Below are 25,582 nucleotides of genomic sequence, written 5' to 3' on the forward strand. Positions count from 1 at the left end.
ACATATGGGCACTTAAGTGACCAAAGTGAAGAGTTTCAGACTAAGAGTTGACCATGTGACTATTTAACCATGCAGTAACAGTTTCAAAATTTATAGCCTTTTCTCCACACACACACACACACACACACACACACACACACACACACACACACACAGTCTCTCTCTCTCTCTCTCACACACACACACACACACACTTTAAGTAAACATTTGTGTTTCATTTCACATTTTTAAAAATTCAAACCATTCTTGGTATGATAGCCTTTGGAAAAAATGTGTTCATGATCAAATCCTCATTCCTCAAATACCATCTATTTAAAGAATGATCCTTTAACCATGTTTGGGCTAGCCATTAGGGATGTGCATGGAACCGCGGCGGGGCGGTTCGGCACCAGGGGTGTATGTAGCTTTAAGGGGGGGGTAGTACTTACCCCTCCGGCGCTGGCACTTTCCCAAACGTTCTTGGGGCGGCAGAATTCCTCCCTGCCGCCCCTGCCGCCGCCGTCCTTGTGAGCTTAAAAGCAGGAAGAGCTGGTGGCGCGCATGCGCCCTTCGCAGCACACACGCTTGTCTCCACTGCTGGCGCGCACGCAGTGTGATATATGTGGCGCGCGCCAGCGGCAGAGACAAGCACGCGCCGTGAAGGGCGCATGCGCGCCACCAGCTCTTCCTGCTTTTAAGCTCACAAGGACAATGACAGGGTCAGGGGCGGCAGGGGGGAACTCTGCCGCCCCAAGAACGTTTGGAAAAGCGTCAGCGCCGGAGGGAGAAGAGCGGTGGGGGGGGAGTACTACCACCACCCCCTTAAAGACACACTCCCCCGCCCCGGGCCGAACCGAACCCCCGGAATTCCGGACTGGTTCGGAGGCCTTGACAATAGCCTCCGAACTGAACCATGCACAGGACTACTAGCCATAAGATGGGTTTGCCATCATCTTGCAAAGAAAATATGGAAAATCTACCAACAGATCAATGACTGAAGACAAGAAAGCAAGGCAAAAAATCAGAAAAGCAAGAAAGATTGAACAGATCGTAAACCTTAAAGATACAGCTTTGCTTCCAAGCTCTACAGGACTGCTCAAATGCCTGTCCTGTTGGCATTTATTACAGTATCTTATGAACATATCTATCCCTAGACTATGTGTCAGTAATTTTTCTTTTAAAAAATCTTTTAAAGGGAGATAACAACATGATACTCTGGAACAGTGGTCATTTGAAGCTTACATTTGAAGTTAAAAGCTAACTCCTCCTCCAATTTAATAAAACCTATACAGACACAACATTGTGGTGGTATGTTTTTCTCAAGGACCAAGCAGGCCTCTGTAAAATTTCCATCTGTTTTAAACAAGGATGTCCACACTTTATCATCACAGTACTTGGGTAGAGCCCAGAGATGTATTTTTGAGAGTAAAATTTTGCCCAAGCCACTCCAATCAGTCAGCACCACTGACTTGCACTTCAATGAAAACTGCTCCTGGTTCATGTATAGAGTTGTGCACAGTTTGCAGTGAAGCATTTTTATACTGACCAAGTTTCTCATAAGTTAATGTCACTATAACATAAGATGTGAAAAATGTCCATCACCATTTTATAGCCAACATTCCCTCCCTTAAAGAGAACTGATGTAAAGCAGCAATGGAATGTTAAATTCATAATAAATAGTTCACATTTATCACGTTAAAAATTACAAGAGAAAGGATTAAGTTTGCTCTCCCTATGCTTTATAAATCTAATGCTTCTATTCCTTCTACGACAGCAGTACGATCTTCATTTTAGGTTTAACATTAAAAGATTGTTTTTTAGAGGCATCAATGAAAAGCAAAACCACCATAGGAACATTACAAAACTAACAAATGTTTAGCTTTTTCCATTATCTGTACTCAAGACGAAAAAGCTTTCGGGAATCACCCAAATATGGATAACTGAACTTCTTAGTCATTACTCCGGAAGTTTTAATGTCATAACTTCATTCTTCATTTTGAAGTACTGATTGAAGCGGACAATTGCGTACCTATATGAAGAAATAAAAGTTAAGTTATATCTTACTGACATAATTTGGCATAATTTAACACTACTTCTAGTGTTGGGCTTTTTTAGTGTTTTCTGCCATCTAGTGGTTATCTAATTTTTTGCACATTTGAGAAACTTCAGACCAATTTAGTTGTTTAGTAACTTAGTAAAGGTTTTAATACCACTCCACCAGATGGGCCATACTGCATTCATTATGGGTTGGTGTGAACAGGTTTTCATTTCCAAAAACATTTCACTCAGAGGCCAACTAAGCTAGTAAATTCAATCCAGTCCCAGATAGCACCTCCTTGGTTGCTATCAAAATACGAGGGCTCCAAGTTTTAATCAGTACTATCAGCACTTTCAACTCTTCACTTATCTTTACTGTGGTAATCTTAACAAGGTAGGTTGGTAACAGCTCCATAGTTCACGTGTAGGCTACAAGTGGCTTGCCGAAGGCCATGTATTGAGTTCTTAGCAGAAGTGAGATTAAAACTAGGGACTCAGATTCACTCAGGTTCTCAGTCACTATGCTACATCAATTCAACACAAAATTGGAGATTAATTTAAAGCAGGGTGGATAAAAATCAATGATTTTTTTTTAAAAAAATGCTTTTTGAGGAAAATATATTACCATCCAAAGGTTATTCCATCATGAAATAAAGATTAGTTTTTTAATTATGTAGAATAAGGCTGTATATGTTTAATTTTTTTTTGGTAAATAAATTCCATTAATCCATTCACAATGTCATGCTCTACCAGAGGTTTTTGTAAGATTATTGGGCAGTTTCTCTGCCTACAAGATATTATCACAGATGCTTGGTTTACTTTTGCAGTTCTCAAAACTGAATTTGACTCAGCAGAGATCACATGCCTCTTCTTCACAGCAAAAACGTTATGACATGAACAGAGTTGAGAAAAAGACCTTAATCCTATTGTTCTACAAACCTACGAATACAGAATCAACCCCTTCCAGTGCTAAGTTTCAAGAAGTTCAGTGAAATAGAATAGAAACAATATTTTTCTGATTGCTTGGAGTGGAATAGATCTGCACAAGAAGAAAGTGAAACTAAGTGTGAGGAGGGAGGGGCAAGCAGACAAGCAGTACAAAATGAAAGTGAAACTTTCTGAGCACAATACTGCATAGCCACAGACAGACAAGTCCTTGAATCTTTTTGTGTGTATGACCTGAGGTTTATCACATTCTTTCCTTGGAGGAAAAAACCTATAATGGCAGCAGGCCGTAAAAGAGACCCAGTTTGGCAATATTTTAATGAAGTTCCTTTACCTATCGGTAAGGCGGGCATGCGTGCAAAATGCAAACACTGCAACAAAGAAATGCAAGGCCTGGTGGCCCGAATGAGGCAACATCATGAGAAGTGCTGTGATGAAGATGACCAAAGAAACACATTTGAACAGGCAGGATCTTCAGGTTGGTAAACATTTTTACTGAATCATATAATATTTCTAAAGACTGCCTTGAACTGTCATGTTTGAGCAAAATTATATTTCTTATTATTACTGCATGTTACTGTCATTTGGTACAGTTATGAAGAAAAGCAAATATTCCTTTTGGGGCAGTGCTGTGTACAATAAGCAGAAATTGTATAAACAATAGAATAACAGCATTTACTTTTTTGTTTAGGGGAATTCATGGATTCTGGAAACTATCCACCTTCAAGATCACCATCCTCCTGTTCTACAGTTTCAGAGTTATCCATCCAGGATAGTGCTTCATTAGCATCATCATCAGACACCCGCAGCCACATATCACTATCACCTAAAAGAAAGAAAAAATCCTTCCCTCCTGGAACCACCATAGATAAGTTTGTGATAAAAACTAGCAGATTAGAAAAAGAGTTAATTGATGAAAAAATTGCCCAGTTTGTTTATGCAACGAACTCTTCTTTCCATCTGACTGAGAACCCACATTTCATTAATATGGTTCAGTCACTGAGACCAGGATACAGTCCACCCAGCAGAGCAGATGTTGCAGGGAAACTGCTGGATAAAGTGTATGACAGAGAAATGGAGCAATGTGCAACAGCTCTGGAGGATAGAATTGTTAACCTAAGTATTGATGGGTGGAGTAATGTCCACAATGATCCTATTGTATGTGCTTGTATAACAACAGAAGAAGGGAAAGTCTTCCTTGCACAAACAATTGATACGTCAGGAAATGCACACACAGCAGAATACTTACAAGAAGTGGCAGTAAAAGCTATAATAACATGTGAACAAAAATTCAGATGTCTAGTACGCAGTTTGGTCACAGACAATGCTGCAAATGTATCCAAGATGAGAAGAAATTCAGAAGAGCAGGAAGGGAATACAAAGCTAATAACATATGGTTGCAGTGCTCATTTGCTGCACCTCTTAGCCAAAGACTTAAGTGTTCCAGAAATAAAGCCTAATGTTGTTGAAATTGCTAAATACTTCCGTAACAATCACTTTGCTGCAGCAGCTCTGAAAAGGATGGGTGGAACGAAGCTAACGCTCCCACAAGATGTTAGATGGAACTCTGTGGTGGACTGTTTTGAGCAGTATATCAAGAACTGGCCTATTCTGATGACAGTTTGTGAACAAAATCGAGATAAAATAGATGGCACTGTCACGGCCAAAATCCTCAACATTGGGCTTAAGAGAAATGTTGAACATATGCTGAGCATCCTGAAACCCATCTCTTAATCTTTAAACAAAATACAGAAAAATAGCTTTTATTGCTGATGCTGTTGAAATTTGGAAGGAACTGAGTGAACACTTAAAAACAGAACTACACATGGACAGAATTAAATTACAAGCATTAAAAAAACGAATGGGACAAGTACTGTCTCCAGCTCATTTTTTGGCAAATATTGTCAATATCCAGTACCAGGGTCAAAACTTAAGTGCTGAGGAAGAGGAGTTAGCTATGACATGGGTATCCAGCAATCATCCATCTGTAATGCCAACTATAATAAACTTCAAAGCTAAGGGGGAACCATTCAAGAAATATATGTTTGCTGAATATATTTTAAAGAAAGTCACACCAGTGAACTGGTGGAAGTCACTTAAGCACTTGGATTTAGAGACTGTTCAAGTAATGATTTCACTTTTAACAGCAGTAGCTTCTTCTGCAGGCGTTGAAAAAATATTCTCTTCCTTTGGACTCATTCATTCTAAATTGAGAAATCGTTTGGGACCCGATAAAGCAGAAAAGTTTGTTTTTCTTTTCCAGATTATGAACGAAGAAGAAGATGAAGATGACGAGTGAGCTACAGAGGACAGTATTTAAGTTTTTCATGTGTAGGCTGGGCTGACAGTCTAAGTTTCTTAAAATATATATATTTTGTTTAGCCAAATTAGTTAACAAACATGGATGTTTGTTTAAGCAAATAACATATGCTGTAATGTTATTGTTTCAGTTGAATAAATCTATTTAAATTGTTATTATTAAGGTAATGATTATTTTTCTCCTTCCTAAGTACAACAGAAAAGTTGTCCAAATATGAATGATTAACCTATTAAACTGGGGATAAAAAAACTAATATGAAAAGTTGTTATTCTAAAAATCTTCATCTACTTGCATATTAAAGTTATACCAGCAAGAATTAGTCTTTACGTAGAAAACTATGATTTAAATCAAGCCTTACTGACTAGTGATTTAAATCGTGATTTAAATCGTGAATTAAATCAGTTTGATTTAAATCAAATCCACCCTGATTTAAAGTGGTGATCAAAGTGGTTGATTAAAGTGGTGATCAGTTTAGTAGATCACCACTTCTACTAAAAAGCAGTGGTTTTAATAGAAAAATCATTACTAATTTAACTGCTTGACCGGCAGTTAAATTTTATTTTATTCATTCATTCATTCATTCATTCATTCATTCATTCGTTACATTTGTACACCGCCCCAAACTTTCATCTCTGGGTAGTTAACAATAGTATAAAACAAGTTAAAATATATACAAAAACTTAAAACAATTAACAATTTAAAATCAACCACGAATTAAAACCTTAAAATTTTAAACAGCAAAAGCTTGGATGAAAAGGTGGGTTTTCAAATGCTTTCTAAAAATTGTCAGAGATGGGGAGGATTGTATCTCAGTAGGGAGCGCATTCCACAGTCTTGGGGCAGCAACGAAGAAAGCCTGTCCCCGTGTGGCCACCAGCCGAGCTGGTGGCAACTGGAGACGGACCTCTCCGGACGACCTCAATGGGTGGTGGGGATCATAATGAACAAGACGTTCTCTTAGATACCCAGGGCCTAAGCCATTTAGGGCTTTATAAGTTATGACAAGCACTTTGTATTTTGCCCGGAAGCCTACTGGCAGCCAGTGTAACTCTATCAACAAAGGAGTGATGTGGTCTCTCCGAGATGACCCAGAGACCAACCTGGCCGTCGCGTTCTGTACCAACTGAAGCTTCCGGACTACATACAAAAGCAGCCCCACATAGAGTGCATTGCAGAAGTCAAGTCTGGAGGTTACCAACATATGTACTACTGTTTTGAGGTCGTTCATCTCAAGAAACGGAAGCAGCTGGCTTATCAGCCAAAGCTGATAAAAACCACCCCTGGCCACCGCCTCAACCTGAGAAACCAGGGAGAGGTGTGGATCCAGAAGTACTCCCAGACTGCAAACCTGTTCCTTTTGGGGAAGTGTGACCCCATCTAGAACAGGCAGATCAAAATCGTCTCTAGAGTTCTGACCCCGCACAATAAGTAACTCCGTCTTATCTGGATTCGGTTTCACTTTTGAAGGACAACGTCCTGGGATCTTCTGCATGCAAGCAAATGTTCTACCACTGAGCTACAGCCTCATCCCCAAGAGGATTGTATTTGGTCACATGTGGTCACCCATACAAATGCAAACCAAGGCAAACCCTGCTTAGCAAAGGAGACCATTCATGCTCACTACCGCACTCAATAAGCAAGAGACAGGCCTTTGCCTTGAGTCACTTATGATCTTGATCAGGGCTGTAAACCCTCAGCCCTCCAACTGTTTTTGGACAACTCCCATCATCCCCAGCCACACTGGCCAACAGTTAGGAATTATGGGAGTGGCAGGCCAAAGCTGTATAGCCCTGATGGAGTTTTAGATGGTGGGGAAGGAAAAGAACAAAGTGCATCACAAGATGAATGAGAAAAATATAAACAAGTTCTTATAGCCTTACAAATTATCTGTTTTAGAAATAAAGAGTTATGGGTATTTTGAATGTCAAAAGGCAGCTGCACCATTTAATTTGTACTATGAGGATCAAAGGTTCACAGGTAGATAAAAGATTTACACATGGTACACTTAGGCTGCATTCTCATATATACACATACTAGGGTGAAAGTTCCTTTGAAATCAACAGGGAGGATCAGGTTAGTTACTTACCCTAGAAAATCAAAGTCGATGGTGGAGTATTTTGCTTGAATTAGGGCCCACAATCCCCAGAAAAAGTGAGAAGCCTATAAAGAAAAATTATCAGGAAAAAAAGTTATTCCAGTCTCTCATTGCATTGGCGCTGTTGGATCACAACCAATTTGCTATTCAAGTGACTGGTTATGCAAAGCAATACAAGAATCCTTAATTATTATAGCCATATTCTAGTGAATTTCAAGGTATTTGAGTTTTTGGTAGTTTTAACAGACTCACTACTCTCCCTTGCATTTTGCCCAATGGAACAGCCCTAAGAAAAATGTCAATGTTCACGATAGCAGAAACCTTTATCTTAAGTTCTGAAGAGCCCCAAAAGCTACTTTCCTATTCATTTTTCCACCCTTCCTCACATAAAATTTAAGGTCTTCTTCAAATGTTTAGTGCAATTGCTCATCAAAAAATACAATACGACAACAAATATGTAGTATGTGATGCAACTTTAAGGAACCAATCCATTTTACTCCACTTTCTACTTTATAAATCATTCAGTTACTGGATATATTCTCAATGTCAAACCAAAAAGGTAAGGATGCCATAATTTATGATGTTACTAATGTGTTTAATATAGCTTTAGAACTTGCAAATGATTTGCTTTTTGGAGGACCACCCATGCTGTAAGTGACACTTTATTATTTTAAGTTCAAGGAAAACCTCACACTGGCAAGGCATATTGCTTCCTGAAGCATCTGTGTACTACTGTATAAAGACCTAAGGTTAAGACTCCACAGTATGTCCGGAAATCTGTCAAACAAGCTCATACCAATATCTTCCTTGTCCTACACAGGATGTGCTTCTGTTTTTAACATTTTGTCTTGTATTTGTGCTCAGTATGGTTCCTGTTTCTTCTAATATAATCCCCTACATAATGTTTAGTAAACATAGAAGACATCTTTATTTCTGGCAGCTTGTTCGCCTGTGGCCTGAAAATTGGAAGCATGAGCCTTGAACTGTTCCCTGGGTTTCATCCCCTGAAGCACTAGCATTGCAATGTTAAGACAATTGCCACAGTGGAACAGCCTATCATTTTCTAAAGATTGCTCTGGAGGTATACCAAATAATGTTAAAAGCTAGGTAAAGACAGATAACCAAAAAGCCTTTTCTTCCAAAATAGTTTCACTTTGGTTAAAACATTTTATAAAACTGAGTTCAGACGCAACACCAACACTTGATTAAAGTTTTTAGTATTACTTGTACGAGTATCCGGCTGACATGTTCCCCCTACCCTTTGTGCATGTGGAAGAAACACAGAGCTTCCATTTGTGATTTCACACATTGTAGTCCTTAAGTGGAAGGCATTTGGCATAACCACAAGATGGATTGTGACACTGCAATCATATCTCCCATCTATACTATAGGCAGCATGATACTTTGGGCATGAATCAGATCTAATTTTTTACAGCTGGACATATAAAGATCACTTTTTTGAGATTCATTTATTATTCTTTACTATTATTTCTTGTTTGCACAGGTGTTATTGACTGGTTTGTTTTATCCAGACATCGAGACCTTCACAAGGACCTGGGATGCCAGAATTTTGTTATCAAGATTGTTATTATTATAGATATTGCAGCAAAATATAGGCTGTTCCCAGTAAAGTTGCTTTTTGTAGTTGGCTGATGGTGATTTCTGTGGCCCCTATGGTGCTGAGGAACTCTTCAAGTAGTTTTGGAATTGCACCCAGGGCGCCAATTACTACTGGGATTATTTTGGTCTTCTTTGGTCTTTCTTCAGAAAGCTGAAATGGAAAGTCAGGAGAGTCACTTTGCTCCAGAGTGCATGGAGTTTACTCAAAAGCACAATACTAGAAGCCAAGTTAGACTGTATACCCCAAAGAAGGGAAGGTACCACTAAGTCCAGGAGGATGCCAGCATGGCTAATGGGTACCGTCAAGGAAGCCATAAAAGGGAAGAAGACTTCCTTCCAAAATTGGAAGGCCTGTCCAAAAGAAGAGAACAGAAAGGAACACAAACACTGGCAAAAGAAATGCAAGGTTACAATAAGGGAGGCAAAAAGAGTGTTTGAGGAACATTTAGCCAAAAGTATCATGGGAAATGAGAAAAACTTCTGTAAGTACATCAGAAGCAGGAAACCTGCCAGGGAGGTGTTTGGACCATTAGACAATGAGGAAGTGAAAGGGATTATTATTAAGGAGGATATGGAGGTTGCAGAGAAGCTGAATGAGTTCTTTGCGTCTGTCTTCATGGCAGAGTATACTGAGCATATACCTGTTCCTGAACCAGGCTTTTTACGGATAGAGGCTAGATTGCTGAATCAGATAGAACTGACAAGAGATGATGTTCTAAACTGTCTGGGAAAACTGAAAGCTAAGAAATCATCAGGGCCAGATGGCATCCACCCAAGGGTCCTCCAAGAACTCAAATGTGAAATTGCCGACCTCCTTGCTAAAATATATAACTTATCCCTGAAATTGGGCTCTGTACCAGAGGACTGGAGAGTAGCAAATGTAACATCAACTTTCAAAAAGGGATCCAGGGGCGATCCGGGAAATTACAGGCTGGTTAGCTTAACGTCCGTTCCAGGCAAATTGATGGAAAGTATCCTCAAGGATAAAATTGTAAAGCACATAGAAGAACAGACCCTGCTGGGAGTGAGCCAGGATGGCTTCTGTAAAGGTAAGTCTTGCCTCACAAACCTTTTGGAGTTCTTTGTGTCAACAAGCGTGTGGATCAAGGTGATCCAGTTGACATAGTATACCTGGACTTCCAAAAAGCTTTTGACAAAGTTCCTCATCAAAGACTCCTGAGGAAACTTAGCAGTCATGGGATAAGGGGACAAGTACATGTGTGGATTGCTAACTGGTTGAAAGACAGGAAACAGAGGATAAGTATAAATGGAGAGTTTTCACAATGGAGGGAAGTAAGAAGTGGGGATCTGTAATGGGACTGGTGCTTTTTAATTTATTCATAAATTACCTAGAAGCAGGGGAAAGCAGCAAGGTGGCCAAATTTGCAGATGATACCAAACTCTTCCGGGTAGTGAAATCCCAAATGGATTGTGAGGAGCTCCAAAAGGATCTCTCCAAACTGGGGGAGTGAGCGACAAAATGGCAAATGCAGTTCAATGTTAGCAAGTGTAAAGTGATGCACATTGGGACAAAAAACCCCAACTTCAAGTATACGCTGATGGGATCTGAGCTGTCGGTGACGGACCAGGAGAGGGATCTTGGGGTTGTGGTTGACAGCTCGTTGAAAGTGTCGACTCAATGTGTGGCAGCTATGAAAAAGGCCAATTCCATGCTAGGGATCATTAGGAAGGAGATTGAAAATAAAAGTGCAAATATTATAATGCCCTTATACAAAACTACGGTGTGACCACACTTGGGAGTACTGTGTACAATTCTGGTCATCACATCTTAAAAATGACACTGTAGAACTGGAAAAGGTACAGAAGAGGGCAACCAAGATGATCAGGGGCCTAGAGCACCTTTCTTATGAGGCAAGACTACAACACATGGGGCTATTTAGTTTAGACAAAAGATGACTGCAGGGAGACATGATAGAGGTCTATAAAATCATGCATGGTGTGGAGAAACTGGAGAGAGAATTTTTTCTCCCTCTCACACAACACTAGAACCAGGGATCACTCCACGAAATTGATTGCCAGGAGGTCTAGGACCAGCAAACGGAAGTACTTTTTCACACAACACATGATCCACTTGTGGAACTTCTGCCACAGGATGTGGTGACAGCCAACAACCTGGATGGATTTAAGAGGGGTTTGGATAACTTCATGGAGGAGAGGTCTATCAATGGCTACTAGTCGGAGGGCCACCTCCAGCCTCAAGGGCAGGATGCCTCTGAGTACCAGTTGCAGGGGAGTAATGGCAGGAGAGAGGGCACACCCTCAACTCCTGTCTGTGGCTTCCAGTGGCATCTGGTGGGCCACTGTGCAAAACAGGATGCTGGACTAGATAGGCCTTGGGCCTGATCCAGCAGGGCTGTTCTTATGTTATGTTCTGCCACAGCTTTTCAATTTCAATTTGTAGATCTTTGTATTTTGTGATTTTTTCTATTTCTTTTTCTTCTATTCTGCTATCACCTGGTATTGCTATGTCGATTATTTTGACTTATTTTTCTTTCTTCTCAACTATAGTTATATCTGGTGTATTGTGTAGCAGATGTTTGTCTGTTTGTAGTTGAAAGTCCCATAGTATTTTTGCATCTTCATTTTCGACAACTTTTTCAATTTTATTGTCCCACCAATTTTTGGCTACAGGTAGCTTGTATTTTTTGCAGATGTTCCAGTGTATCATCCTCCTTCCAAAAATGGCTCTGGGCAGTTTACATAGAGAAATAAATAATATGGATCCCTGTCGTCAAAGGGCTCACAATCTAAAAGAAACATATGACAGTCACCAGCAACAGTTACTGGAAGTACTGTGCTGGAGCTGGATAGGGCCAGTTAGGGTTATCAATCTTGTGATGCACGGACATATTTTTATTAATTTTGACCAATTATACCTTATCTAGTTGAAAGTTTTCAATTATTAGTATATTAAAACATTTGCATACAATATTTGGATTCTTTGTTGATATTATTTTATTAGCATATCTGACCCCAGCCACAGAGTCTCATTTTCCAAGAGAATAAAGCCATTAGCCTTTCATCAAAAAAATGCTGAAGTAGCCACTTTTATTCACATTGCTTTAGGTCAAGGAGACTGGACAAACCTTTGATGGCATTTCTGGGTAAACTCAAGTTGTTACGTTGTGTTCATGAAGAAAGCCTAGAATGTGCTTTGCTAGTTTAAATACTAAAATCAGTTACCAATATTGGGGTAGGTAATGTAACAGAAACACTGCTTTTCAGAAGAGCTCTGGAATATAACCTTGAACACAGCAACAGCCTTATAAGAAACACAGAATATCCTCAACATTCTGCTAAGTTTTCTTTAAGACAAACATGAGTCTTTAGTGCACCTTTTATACCCATGTACTGCTTACTTTCTTAAAGGAAAATAAGTGACAGAAACACCCAACATTTCAACAAGTCAGATGAAGTAATATTGACCTGAATAATTCGGCACATTCTTTTATATGTTTTGGGTCATCACTAGAGCCCTAGGAAGGAGGATAAATCAAAATAGCTTCATGGGACCCCCCAAAACTATCGTGAATTTGCGGGGTGGAACGGTTTACCTTGCCTGGTAACTGCCCACAGAAAACGCTGTGCCTTCGAGGGAGGTGGCAATGGTCACAGGTATGCTTCAAGTAGATCATGCTTGCTGCCAAACAAGTACACACTGGGAAGTGATGCAATGTTAGGTTGTTCCCCGGTGCATTCAAGAAGAAACAGCAGGAGCCAGCTGACACGAAGAACAGCAGCACTTGTTGCTGCTGCTTAATGTAGAAGACCAAAAACCCACTCCCCCCCGAAACAGTTTCATCTCCACAACAAAAAGTTGGGGAAGGAAGAGGTCTGATCTTGTGATAGCAAGCATGAATTGTCCCCTTTGCTAAGCACGGTCCACTCTGGTTTGCATTTGAATGGGATACTGCATGTGCAAGCACTGGGATACTACATGTGGATACATGTGGGAATGAGATACTACATGTGCGAGCAAGATCTTCTGCATACTTGCACGCAGAAGGTTCCAAGTTCCCTCCCTGGCATCCTCAGACAGGGCTGAGAGAGACTTCTGCCTGAAACCTTGGAGAAGCTGCTGCCAGTCTGTGTAGATAATACTGAGCTAGACGGACCAATGGTCTGACTCAGTAGAGGGCAGCTTCCTATATTAAAATATACCTTTTAAATTCGAGTTTTCAGATTTGATCCGATTTTAACTAATTTTAAAATGAGTTTTTAAGCTGCTTTATATTGTATTTTGTATTTTCTTTTCACCTTTTCTTCCTGTTATGATTTAATGTGTTATTTGTTTTTATTGTATGTTTTACTCCTCTGTGGTGAGCCACCCAGAGAACAATTTGTTATGGGGTGCCTAACAAAGATTATTATTATTTATTATATTCCTGTGTAAGTTTCTGACAAGAGCTCCTCTACTTTCATGGCCTCCCTAAGCAGTAGCAAAAATGGGAGTAGTGATTTGGGATCAGTAGTACTAAGGTGAACCCATCTCAGATAATTGTTAACCTTCATATGCGTTTTACAGATCTCGTATTCTCATCTGTATAGGTTTTTAATTCTGTGATTGATTTTTAAATAGTTAGTTTTAATTGTTTGTATGTGTTTCTATATGTGTTTTTAACTGTTTTATCATTGTGAACCGCCCAGAGACACAAGTTTGGGGCAGTATAAAAGTGTAATAAATAAATAGATAAATAAAATCTATTCTAGAGTGGCGGACAGAAAGCAAAGACCTAGGAACATTTCACTTCTTAAAGACCCACAACAGTCAGTACTAAACATTTAATATAAACAGAATGAAGAGGGTTTATTTCAAGGATTTTTTTTTTTTAAAAAAAGCTTTTAGTTTTTATCTCTTTATGAATTTTAGATGTTTTCTATTTTAGATTATGTTTTAATTCTGTACACTGCCTAGAGATTTCTATATCAGGCAGTATAATAAATAAATAAATAAATAAATAAATTTCTTCATGTGCATATTAACAGCCAACGTAAGGATTTGTATAGTTATTGCTTAACATTTAGATTTCATGTTCTGTAGTGTGTTTGTTAAAAGTTACATGCAAAGGAAGTATTTGAAACATATATCAATTATCTTAAACTTACCAGAGCAAACTGGTTGACTTGAACATAAAGCATCTCAACCTCTTTCTCAGTGACATCGGTCCCATATCCTTTATACTCCTTGTAGGCTTCCAAGTAAGCTCTCAGCCACTGCTCTTGCAGTTTTCTGCTTGGATAGAGGCTATAGTCTACCTCGCTCACGCCTAAGAAATAGCAGTGTATCAACTTTGGTATCGTCACTTTGGCCATCAGCTAATGTACACAACTATACTTGTATAGAAAGTATACTATACTTGTATATAAGTATATAAGTATATACTTGTATATACTACACTTGTATAGAAATATACTTCTATACTAGTATAGAAAATACATTCCTTAAGAACTCCATTCCTTAGGAAAGTCAGAGATACATACCTACTAACAAACAAAGACATCATACACTAAAACCAGCTGTGTGCAAATGTGAAGTGTGCTAACCTTTTGCTTTACAAAAGCAAGTGTCTTAAATAGAATTGCTCCTGTGTAGTGACACCAAGAGTATGCTTATTATGTTGGCAAACTTTAACAGGTTTTGATTTGTAGTCAGCAAAGCAAACATTTAGGTGGATTGTTGGTGGTAGCCAACTTTTTAATCATTATTATTATTATTAGTGGGGCTTCTTTTACAATTCTTTTTACAACTCAAAAGAAGGTTTTGATAGTATGCCAACATATTTAGTTGTAAACAGCTAATTGGTTAAAGGACAGACAATTAGTCAACTACGGATTCTTTAACTGGTTGACAGCACAAGTTATTAACCTATGAGAAATACGCATGTGTTTTACTGTGTACATGCAACAGGAATTCCCAAATAACTTCAGCTTTCAATTGTGTACATACCAGGTTCTGTCACACATTTTGGCACTGATGTGATTTTCTACATGGAGACAATACTTGCACAAGAAACCCTCTTACATGAATGGGTTGGAGGAAACTTAATGAGAATTCAAGAATTCACATCAATTTGTGAATTTTACGTCTTTTTCTATGTCAACCACTTTGAGATTTTTTAAACTGAAAAGTAGTATATAAATATTCTGAATTACTACTACTACAGCCCTAATTAAGTGTACTAAGACAATGTGATTCAAAAAACCACCTTCCCCTTGAACCCACTGTCAAATCATATTTCTCTCTCCAATCTTGCTGTTATCTATTGCTTTTGTTTTCTGAAACATTACACACACACACACACACACACGTAGAATAAAAATGAGGGGGCACTGAGAACAGCATGAGGGCAAAGCAAGCCAAAGGACTGATCAGTAGCATGGGTGGGGGAAGAAGGGAAGGGAGACCCATACTGACCCCAGTTTTAACAGCTATTAACAGAGAGCTTCAGCCAAACCAGGTTACTAAGCTACCTGCAAATTCATTGAAGTGGTTTCCAATGTCGTAAGCCAGGTAATTATATCCAGAGTACTCGTAGTCAATGAACTGAACATCACCTACATGAGACACAAGAAATAAAACATGTAAGAGTAAGTACAGGATATGCTAAGACCCTGAATCTTCACTGTGCCTTTTAACACTTGCCAGTGTTCAAGTCTGCCACGCTCAGTTGCATGCACTTTTAAAACATTCCATGACAAGGCTATGTCAAAGCAGAGCTTTTTTAAAGATACATCTCGTTAAGTGTCTGACCATAGTCAATCTATTAATCTTAATATGCCTAAAGATTAAATTTACTTTTCTGCCACAGGGGGGCACCAGTTACCTTAAACTCCAGTCACAAGAAGAATTACTTGCTATTTGAATGTTTTCTTGCCTACAAGGATGCTAGTAGATCAAACATACATATCTGATCAGTTAGCATCATTATAGGCAAGTGTGTGTGTTTTAAAATAGTTTTGCTTGAGGGAATGTGTGCACTATATTTTCCTTTTAGCAATTTCATCGTTTACTTAGGACTAGACTCATTGGAAAGGTGTTAACTTCCCTATGTCGTGGCACACATTCCCACAGGCAAGTAGTTCTCTAGATCAAAACAAACCTGTGTAACAGTATTTTTTAAAAAAAGTCTTTAGTAGAAATTATGTAGTCTTTCAGTTAGCTTCAGACTTTCCATGTTCTTCAGATTTTAACTAAGAATCTGAAGAAGAAAAACACCCCACCCCACCCCACCCCCCGCCAAACCAAGCAGCACTGTTGTATCGTTTCAGAATATGGAAAAGACTGTACATATTTATCAAAACCAGAACTCTCAAACTTCTGCTTTTGTCGACTATTGAGTGAGGAAACTACACAATGAATAATCAGGGGGAAATGTAGTGTTGTGTAGATAAACAGCATTTCGTTTTAAGCATACTGAAGTGGGCACCAATATTGTTTCCACTGGAAGAACCAACATCTTGCCAGCAACCTTTAGGGTATATCTATACTACAGAATTTTAAGAGATGACTCTCATTCCCTCTTCCTAGAGAACCCAAAGAACTGAGGTTCGGGGAAGGAACTAAATCTCTAACAGTAGTTTCAAACTACAGTTCCAGAATTCTTTGGGGAAAGTGACAACAGACCAATATTAAGTTTAGAGGACAGATATGCCCCAAGAGGCTTGTAAGCATAAGTTTTTAAATTTTCATTTCACTTTACATCTTTGTTTTTACAAATGTAATAAGCATACATTTAAATTTTGATTTTTTAAAAAAAGGTTCTACACAAAAGCTCCTACACCAAGGATCTTATATTAAGCCAGAGAGTACTTTAAACCCTACAGGCAAGTCATGAAATTAATCCTAACCTCTAAATGACTGCTGTTTCCTAAACATCCCAGCTCATTTTATAAATCTATACCAGTAAAAAATGCACAGCCCAACTCTAGTTTAATGCCTGATTGCCAACATGGAGCTAATCTTTAAGATAAACCCATTCACATAAAATCCCTTTTATCAAAATTTAAAACAGATCGAAATAGCAGGTAAAGGGCCTGCTTTTACACAGTATAACAATTATTTAAAACAAACATTCTTCTGAACCCAAGTTATACCTTGGGATATATGTCTGCAATGCCATTATCACCACCAGCTAACACTTGTTTTTAGTAAAATGTTAATTTCCAGTTATAATTAACAGCATTACAAAAATAAGAAAATGAAGCTAAGATACAGATGAGGCTGTTACCAGGCTCCGTGCTCTCCTAGGGGGGAGGTGCATGCGAACAAGTGATGCGATAAACCTCCAGTCAGTGCCTTTAAGTAGCACGGTGCACGCCGCCACTTGGCAGCAACAATGGCATACCTAATCTGTAGCAGATGAAGAAAATTTGGCAAACTCATATTTGATAAGACACAAAACTTTAAGAAGAGTTCTGCATTTCACTGCTCTTCCTTTTCCAGACTGGCATTACAGTGGAACTCAGCCTTAAATTTAAAGTTTTGCAAGAAATATGACCAATTCAAGATGCATAGCTCCCTTTGATTTTTGTCTTCAAGGAACCATGATAGTTGGCAAGTATAATCTCACTTATTTTTTGGCATAACATTTTTTACCTGCTTCTACTTATGCCGAGAAGAACTGCCCATTATGAAACATAATGGTATGGCGGATCATGAAAGAGAGCCTTCCTTCCCACCAAGTTAAATTTTCAGTTTTCAGGTGGTTAGATTTGCAACTCAGGGCAGCATCTCAGCTAAGTTTGGCTCAAATTGATTGCTTCTACGGACACAGAGATTTCCCACTCTTCGCTCTGCAGTCCTGTGCCCACTGAAATGTTTGCAAGGGTGCCCCAACACCAGCATTCCCTATGACAGGGGCTCCCAGATGTTAACTACAACTCCCATAATACCCAGCTGCAACGGCCTTTGGCTGAGGATTATGGAAGCTGTAATCAGCTCTGGGAATCCGTCTCACAAGGAACACTGCCCAACATTCAAATGAAATTTCCCCCTCCTTCCCATGTGCAAGTGGAAACATTCTGAATGTGCAAGTCTTAATTTGGATGCTGCCTACTGTCTTAAATGAAACAGTCCAAATCTGGTTCTGCTTGGCTCAGAGGAACCTCCACTGATTTCAAGTGTGTGCACAATTAGACTTAACACTTTTGAAAATCCTAATAAAAAGGCCACTTACCCAACTTTGTGGCCAATGCTTTCTAGAATACCTAGAGAAGTCAATATAAAGCTTTTCTAACTATTATTTTAAATTGATGAGCAGCTTTTCAGGAAGGGACATGAGAAGAAGAAAGAAGGAGGAGCAAAAGATACAGAAATGCATCTAGTTTTGCACTCAATATGAAGAATACTTCAGCAGTATACTACATTTCTGGAAGAACTGTATGTGAAATTAAGAGAAAGACTTCTACAGTTGCTTCTTTAAAAACCCTCATATAGATGCTAAGGAGGTTCTGGTGCTATTTGCAAGCTGTTTCCTCAAAAATTATTATTAGTACAGTAATTATAGCTGTGTTATGCAAGGCATTATTAAAACAATATCCTGAATGATATCAGCCTGCATTAGTTAAGCAGCAAGTGAACTTCAACTGGCACAGTATGAGCCTGTCCAAATCATCATCAGTTTCTAGTCCATTAAAAAATGTCAACTTTCAGAAGAAAAAGTAAAATGAGCTCAGTATAAGAATGTAAGACTATCTAAAATGTTTTACGTATAAAGAATCATTTTCAACCAAGTTGAAAGGAGGAAGTTTGAGGAATTAAAATAGGGCATATGCACTGGAATAAGACATTTTGAAACCCTATTTTATGTGAGTTGCTGAGATTAATGTATTAACTTTACAGAATTCCCCCCTTTTTTTAAGTACAGAAAGCTATGCCTCCCCTGTAACTTCGTAAAGCAAGCTTGAAAAACATTCAAATAGAAGCTAAAGAACAGAAACAAATAACTGCTTTGACACAGATAATTTCAATCTGCATAGTAGTAAATAGCCCCAAATCGGGGGCTGGAGGCTAATAAATGATGGCTTGGATCTGGGCTAATAAACTGAGACTGAATCCGGGCAAGACGGAAGGTAATGTTGGTCAGTAGGAGAGCCAATTGGGTTGAAGAGATTCTACCAGTTCTGGATGGAGTTGCAATCCCCTTGAAAGAGCAAGTACACATCTTTGGGGTATTGCTGGACCCAGCTCTGCTTTTGGGAGCTCAGATGGAGGCGGTGGCCAGGGATGGGGTGCCTTTGCATGGCTTCAGCTAGTGCATCAGCTGCATCCCTTTCTCAAGAAGGCAGATCTGGCCACAATTACCAACACCTTAGTGTGTTACGGTAATCACAGCTGGATTACTGTAACACACTCTATGTGGAACTACCCCTGAAGAATATTCGGAAACTGCAGCTAGTGCAAAACTCGGCAGCTTGGATTTTATTTGGAGCTGCCCGCTGGAATCACATCACACCCATTTTGAAACAACTGCACTGGCGGCCAATTTATTTCCAGGTCCAGTTCAAGGTGCTGGTTTTGACCTCTAAAGCCCTTAACAGTTTGGGTGCTGGATATCTAAGGGACTGCCTGCTCCCAAGGGTTGCAGTCCATTTGATGAGGTCATGGGGGGGGCACCTCTGCTCTGGGTGCTGACAATGAGGGAGGCTCGGCTGTCGTGCACATGGGATAGTGCCTTTTCAGTTGTTACCCCCAAACTCTGGAATGTTCTCCCCATGTCCATCTACTCCTCAGTCTCCACCACAGTTTTTAGAAAGCTTGTGAAATTTTGGCTTTTTATCCAGGCTTTTATATGATTGTTTCTATTGCTGCTGCTTTGGATCTTTTATGGTTATATTGTGCTTCTTTTTAATCACATCTGTATTTTTATATTCTATCTTAATATTTTAATTGTGTAATCTTTACAGTCTTGTTTTAACTTCTGTGTATACTGTCTTGAGAGTTAATGCATGGTGATATAGAAATCTAACATACATACAGATCAGCTTACCTACTAGCGCATGATCCAAGATCAAGGGGATGCATACTACAGGAAAGTATTTTTATGCTACTTATTCCCTAAGGCATTCTAAAAGTTAAATCACCATGGTTTACACTGAGGGTTTCTTACTGTTTGCCACCTGGGACAGTGTTCAATAGTGTCCCAATGGTCTGACTCAGTATATAGCAGCTTCCTAATGTAATGTAAACTAGGAATGAAAACATGTGGAACTTGAAAGCATGGGTAAGTTACTTAGCACTGTGCTTGCAGAAATTATGGTTTTAAAAAGCTGCTTTTATAAATATTTATAATTTTTATATTTATTTATATATTTATAATAGGGCTCATCCCTAAAGAGTAACTGGCCCTATCCACCCCCATCACAGTACCTCCAGTGACTGTGTTGCTGCTGTCTATCTTGCGTTTTTTGTTTTGTTTTTTTAAAAATGTGAGCCCTTTGGGGACAGGGAGCCATCTTATTTATTATTTCTCTGTGTAAACCGCCCTGAGCCATTTTTGGAAGGGCGGTATAGAAATTGAATTAATTTAATAATAATAATAATAATAATAATAATAATAATAATAATAATAATAATAATAAAACAACTATACAAATACGGCACCAAGTTGGAAATTTTCATTCTTGAAAAATTAGATAACTACAAAAGATTTTGAAAGGTAATTCAACATTTTTCTTCAAGTACTAAGCATTTAAAAGTTATATTAATCTATTAAGTATATATAGACACAAGATACTGAGATGAAGAGATTTCTTAATGTAATTTATATCTACGGTTGTCCTATTAAATGAGCAACTAAAGAAAGCAGAATCTCCAGGACCTACATACAGTCTGAAGACAGTGGAAAGATTAACATGTACGTCAAGCCAGTAGCAAGGGAAGTTCCTTGCAATATACAGGAGATAATGTAGAGTAGCCCAAGCACTTAATCAGGCTACAAGTATAATCTAAGTGTTTTTACACTGATCCATAGTTCAAGTTACTGAATAAAAGCTACCATATTGATTACACTAATAAGGAAACAGAGGTGATTGAAAGTTAGAGAAAATAGAAGTCCGGTTCACAGGTTTAGGAAAAGAGTGATGATATACTTTACAAAATAAAGATTAACCATTTACCAATGCTGAAAGCAAAATATCTGAAAACATTTATTCAATACTGTGCAAAGCTTGTTAAAAGAAAAATATTGATTCCTATTTCTTTTAATTTCAGAAGATATTCACTGCAGAAAACATAAGAAACTTGCCTGGAAATTGATATTTTCGACTTACAATTCTGAAAAAAGAGTAGGTAAGTTACCCATCAAATGAAAGCAAGGGGGATCATTTGATAAGTTGAAGTAAAAGACTACTGTGAAACAAAGCAAATTAAAGAAACTGAAATGTCTTTGAGAAATTAACTATTTCTTAATTACAGCTCAACTGACTAATAAATTGTTCTTTTACAAGTATACAAGGTCTTCAAGTATAGGGAAGAGAGAATAGCATTACAAAAGATATGAAATCGTGGCTATAAAGTCAAGCCAAGCTCACAGGCAGTTAAGATTTGGCAGAGACTGCTCTTCTTCGACAGGAAAAGCAATATAATGCACCTCATCATTTCAACAGATCAACTTTTAAAGAATACACTATTTAGGATAAGTGGCACACTTTGTGATATAATTGTTTCAACGATTTTGGAGGATGTTGGGTGGGTGGGGGGGAGAGAAAAAATCCCAGAGAGCAAAGTGCATCTTTAAAGTGTTTGTTCTTATTCTTATTCAAAGCAGCTTGCAAAACATTGTAGCATGCCGGTGACACTTTAACTGCATTAAGAATTTTTATTCTACTGAATGCCCAGTTTACTTTCAATTAAAGTTAAAGCTGAGTTTCCACTGCAAAAGTAAATAGTCCCTCTTAAGACTGTATTATGTACCAGTTTCATATACATTGTTGCCCAATGCAAGACAATACACAGTTTTTAATACTTAACATAAGATTTAGTTATTCCAAGATTAAAGCAATGCTTGACATCTCAGCATCACAGAAGTCTTAAGAACTAGGGCTAACTCACAAGACCTCTTGATGCGGCAGTTATCAAATGACAGGCTTGAGATGCAACATGACTATCATTTGGTAACTGCAATCACAGAGAAGTCATGAGATCTGTCCTCACTGTGTATGTGTTGCACTGCAATATTCAAACACTTCATCTTTAATGGACACAGTCTAGCTACTACATACAAGTAGTATTTTCCCCACCTTAAGATCTGCAAGCAATGTTTCCATATCGAGAATTCTCCCTCTCCCCATCCCTGTTCCCAAATTCTAAACACTCACACACTGGTTTTTGTAGAAATGCTCTTAAATGATGTACTGCTCTCACTGAATTATTCTCCACTCTGTTTACAAAAGAAAATGACAGCACATTGTTTCAAAAGTGGGCATGTCAAGCCTAGCAACTGACAGTGATCACTTCGGAACTTTTCTCTTGGGCACTTATTGAAAATACTTGTGTCTGTGCAGAAAAGTCACTTTCCTCAGATCTGATGGATAAAACAATTGACATTTGTAGCAACTATATCAAGAGTATCTCTCTCTGGCCAAACATTTTTGGACTTCAGAATCAAATCTAAGGAATGTGATCTAGACAGATTCCCAAAGGGGAAGTGGGTCAGAAAATCCTTATAAGTAGTAGACACTGCAGCAGAAGGAGCTACAAGGTAGCAATTTATGGCCAGGGATTAGAACCTGACAGAGGGGTCTACAAGTAAAGCCCCTTTAATTAAAAAAACCAATTTGGGAGGCATTCAATTGCTCATTTTTCAATCAAGAGATAAAACTGTGCAAAACACTTTTAAACAGTATGGCAAACATACAAGATACTTGTTTTTGCACAACCTCAGATTAATGTTTACCCCAAAGGAGGGGGGAAAAACGACGACGAATTGGATTAGCAAAATTGAGAACACAATGTCTCTCTGGTGCTTAGAAATTAGATTCTGGCACCCAGGAACTGCAGTGCTTATCAAGTCTTGGAGAGTGGCTTGCTTTGCCAGTAATGAGAAACTGTTGCTGAGAAAGTCAGCTACATATGTGGTTCCCTTATAAACCATTTATTTGGATCTCAGTCAATCTATTTTTATTTTGATAGAGCAAGATTCAGATTCAAAATATACACAGTTCTTTGATACCCCACCCCCCGCCATACTTCTTAAATGCTAGTTTTCATTAAACATGACCACCTCAATTTGATTTGGCTCAGACAAAGGCCTGGCACAGAGGAAACACTGGTTCCCTGAAAACCAAGTTTTATAAACAGGAATCCAATCCCAAAATTGCACATTCCCTCCCGCTCCTTCTCTAGAGGACTCCCTTCCCAACATTAACCATGGTTTTTGAATACACGAAGATTGATGCAATATTCCCTCATAACCATAATTCACAAGCCCAAACCATAAGGAGACATCTATTGTCTAAGTGAGAACATAACATAAACCATGGTTAACGCCAACAAGGGAAGAAGGAATACTATTGCTCCAGAATGGGCAGTTCAAGAACTAAAAGCTAGTTCAAGACTAACTTTTAATGTGCCTGCCTTAATATATCATTTTAGGCAACTCTCAAAACCATTACATCATGAAAACCAGTAATACATATTTGCTTTAAAAATTCATTTATAATGCAAATCTCATTCAATAAAAGCATTATTTTAAAGAGTTCAAACACTGTTGAAATTGGCACAATGAACTGTTAGGTAGTTTCCAGAATACATCCAATCTCAAATATTTACAAACAAATCTTCAGCTTTAAAGATACCTATGTACCTCATCAGCAGGATATAAACAGAGCCTTGGAAAGTATCTTTCAAGATACTTCACCATGTAGAATTCCTCCGTGGCATCAATATATCTGACAAATCAGAATAATACAGAGAATAATACACAATAACCTGGAGACATGTGCTCCTAAGGCTGTTGGAAATAATAAGTTTGGGTCAAGGACATTTAAACAAAAATTAAATTTTGAAATTCCTGTCAAGGAGTACTTGCTATTAAGGAAATTATTTTCTGCAAAACTATATTAATAAAATGTCAGTTATAGCTATTAAAACAATATGTCTATACAACAGCTGCTATGGCACTGAATATTTGTTCCAAGCAAATGTTAATAGTATGACTGTCAGGAGTTATTTAAAACAAAAGTACAGTTGCAAATATCCACCCACCACAAAATACTACTACATATTAGGCAATACAAAACAAGCCTAAAAGATTTACTTACAGCTGTGTTCAATACCTACCTTGTTTTCCATTGTAGATTATATTTTTACACAACAGATCATTATGACAAAGTACCACTGGGGAGCCCAGGTTGGACAGTCTCTCCTTCATCCATGCCATTTCTTCCTGAAGAATTTGAGGACTTGGGACATCGCTTAGAAACCTTTAGAGTTTGAAGAAAAATAGTCAGTCTCCTTTTTTCCTTGAGCAAAAGGAAACATAGGAACATAGGAAGCTGCCATAGTCAGACCATACAGTATTGTCTACACAGACTGGCAGCAGCTTCTTCAAGGTTGCAGGCAGGAATCTCTTTCAGCCCTACCTTGGAGATGCTGCCAGGGAGGGAACTTGGAACCTTCTGCTCTTCTCAGAGATGCTCCATCCCCTAAGAGGATATCTTACAGTGCTCACACATCAAGTCTCCCATTCAGATGCAACCAGGGCAAACCCTGCTTAGCTAAGGGGACAAGTCACCCTTGATACCACAAGACCAAGTCTCCTCTCTGGAAGCAACTCTCAAAATTTTATACAGAGTTTATTCCAGCCATGTTACCCTATTAAAATAGCAAAACGCCTTTGGCTTAATACGTAAGTTAAGGTGCTTACAATTTTCATTCATCTTTCTAAAATGCACACACACTGCAAATGGCGTTAGTCTAGGGATGCATGCGTGTGCATGTAATATTTTCTTGGTGATTGCTGTGAGTTGAGCTCCATGTCTGGCCTTTGAGACTAACTGTGCTTTACTCACTGTTCTGCATTGCAAGGTGTACTCAGTCAGAATGTAACTGAAGACGTTGCTCTAGTTGAACTTATGGCTATGGTTGCTGCTAAAGGTGCTGCAGCAGCAGCTGTCACAATGCTGAAGTAAAGAGTCATAACTGTGTGTGCGAGAACACAACATGTGCCAATGATGTTACTGAAGCACAGGCACTGTGGCTGGCCTGGCAGTGGACTGGATTCCGGGCCAGTGATTATATTTTGGACATTTTTGGACTGTGTTTGAAAGAAATGTGTGTTCTGTACCGATAGGTACAGATGCCCTTTTACTGTGTGCTTCTAATCTGCAGTGTTTTGCAAGGCAGAGTAACAAAATGCATTGAAAACTGCAATGCAAAACTTGTTGTGTGCACTCTGAGTGCAACTTTTTTCAGCCATAAAGAACAATGAGCAACGCAAAAAAACCTATTGTTCCCCATGGGTACCTCCTAGGGACACCAAAGTGGGTTGTGGGGTATGGCATGATTGGTGCTACTTACCAACCAACCCACAAAAGAAATGGGTGAAGGGGTGATTAACAAATGT

At 38.7% G+C, this 25,582-nt stretch overlaps 1 protein-coding gene across 1 annotated transcript in view; it reads right to left on the reverse strand.

The window, feature by feature from the left end:
* Positions 1-681: 681 nt before the first annotated feature.
* The window catches only part of ETNK1 (ethanolamine kinase 1), a 51,204-nt gene continuing 26,303 nt past the window's right edge, over positions 682-25,582 (reverse strand). Inside the window, exons 4-8 of the mRNA XM_053255643.1 lie at positions 24,298-24,440; positions 15,489-15,572; positions 14,124-14,284; positions 7,368-7,441; positions 682-2,008 (exon numbers count right to left, since the gene is read on the reverse strand). Coding sequence (XP_053111618.1) covers positions 1,936-2,008; positions 7,368-7,441; positions 14,124-14,284; positions 15,489-15,572; positions 24,298-24,440 — 535 coding nt within the window. The 3' untranslated portion in view covers positions 682-1,935. The remainder of the gene's footprint in view (positions 2,009-7,367; positions 7,442-14,123; positions 14,285-15,488; positions 15,573-24,297; positions 24,441-25,582) is intronic.

Source organism: Hemicordylus capensis, chromosome 5 (assembly GCF_027244095.1).
Source record: "Hemicordylus capensis ecotype Gifberg chromosome 5, rHemCap1.1.pri, whole genome shotgun sequence".
NCBI lineage: Eukaryota > Metazoa > Chordata > Lepidosauria > Squamata > Cordylidae > Hemicordylus > Hemicordylus capensis.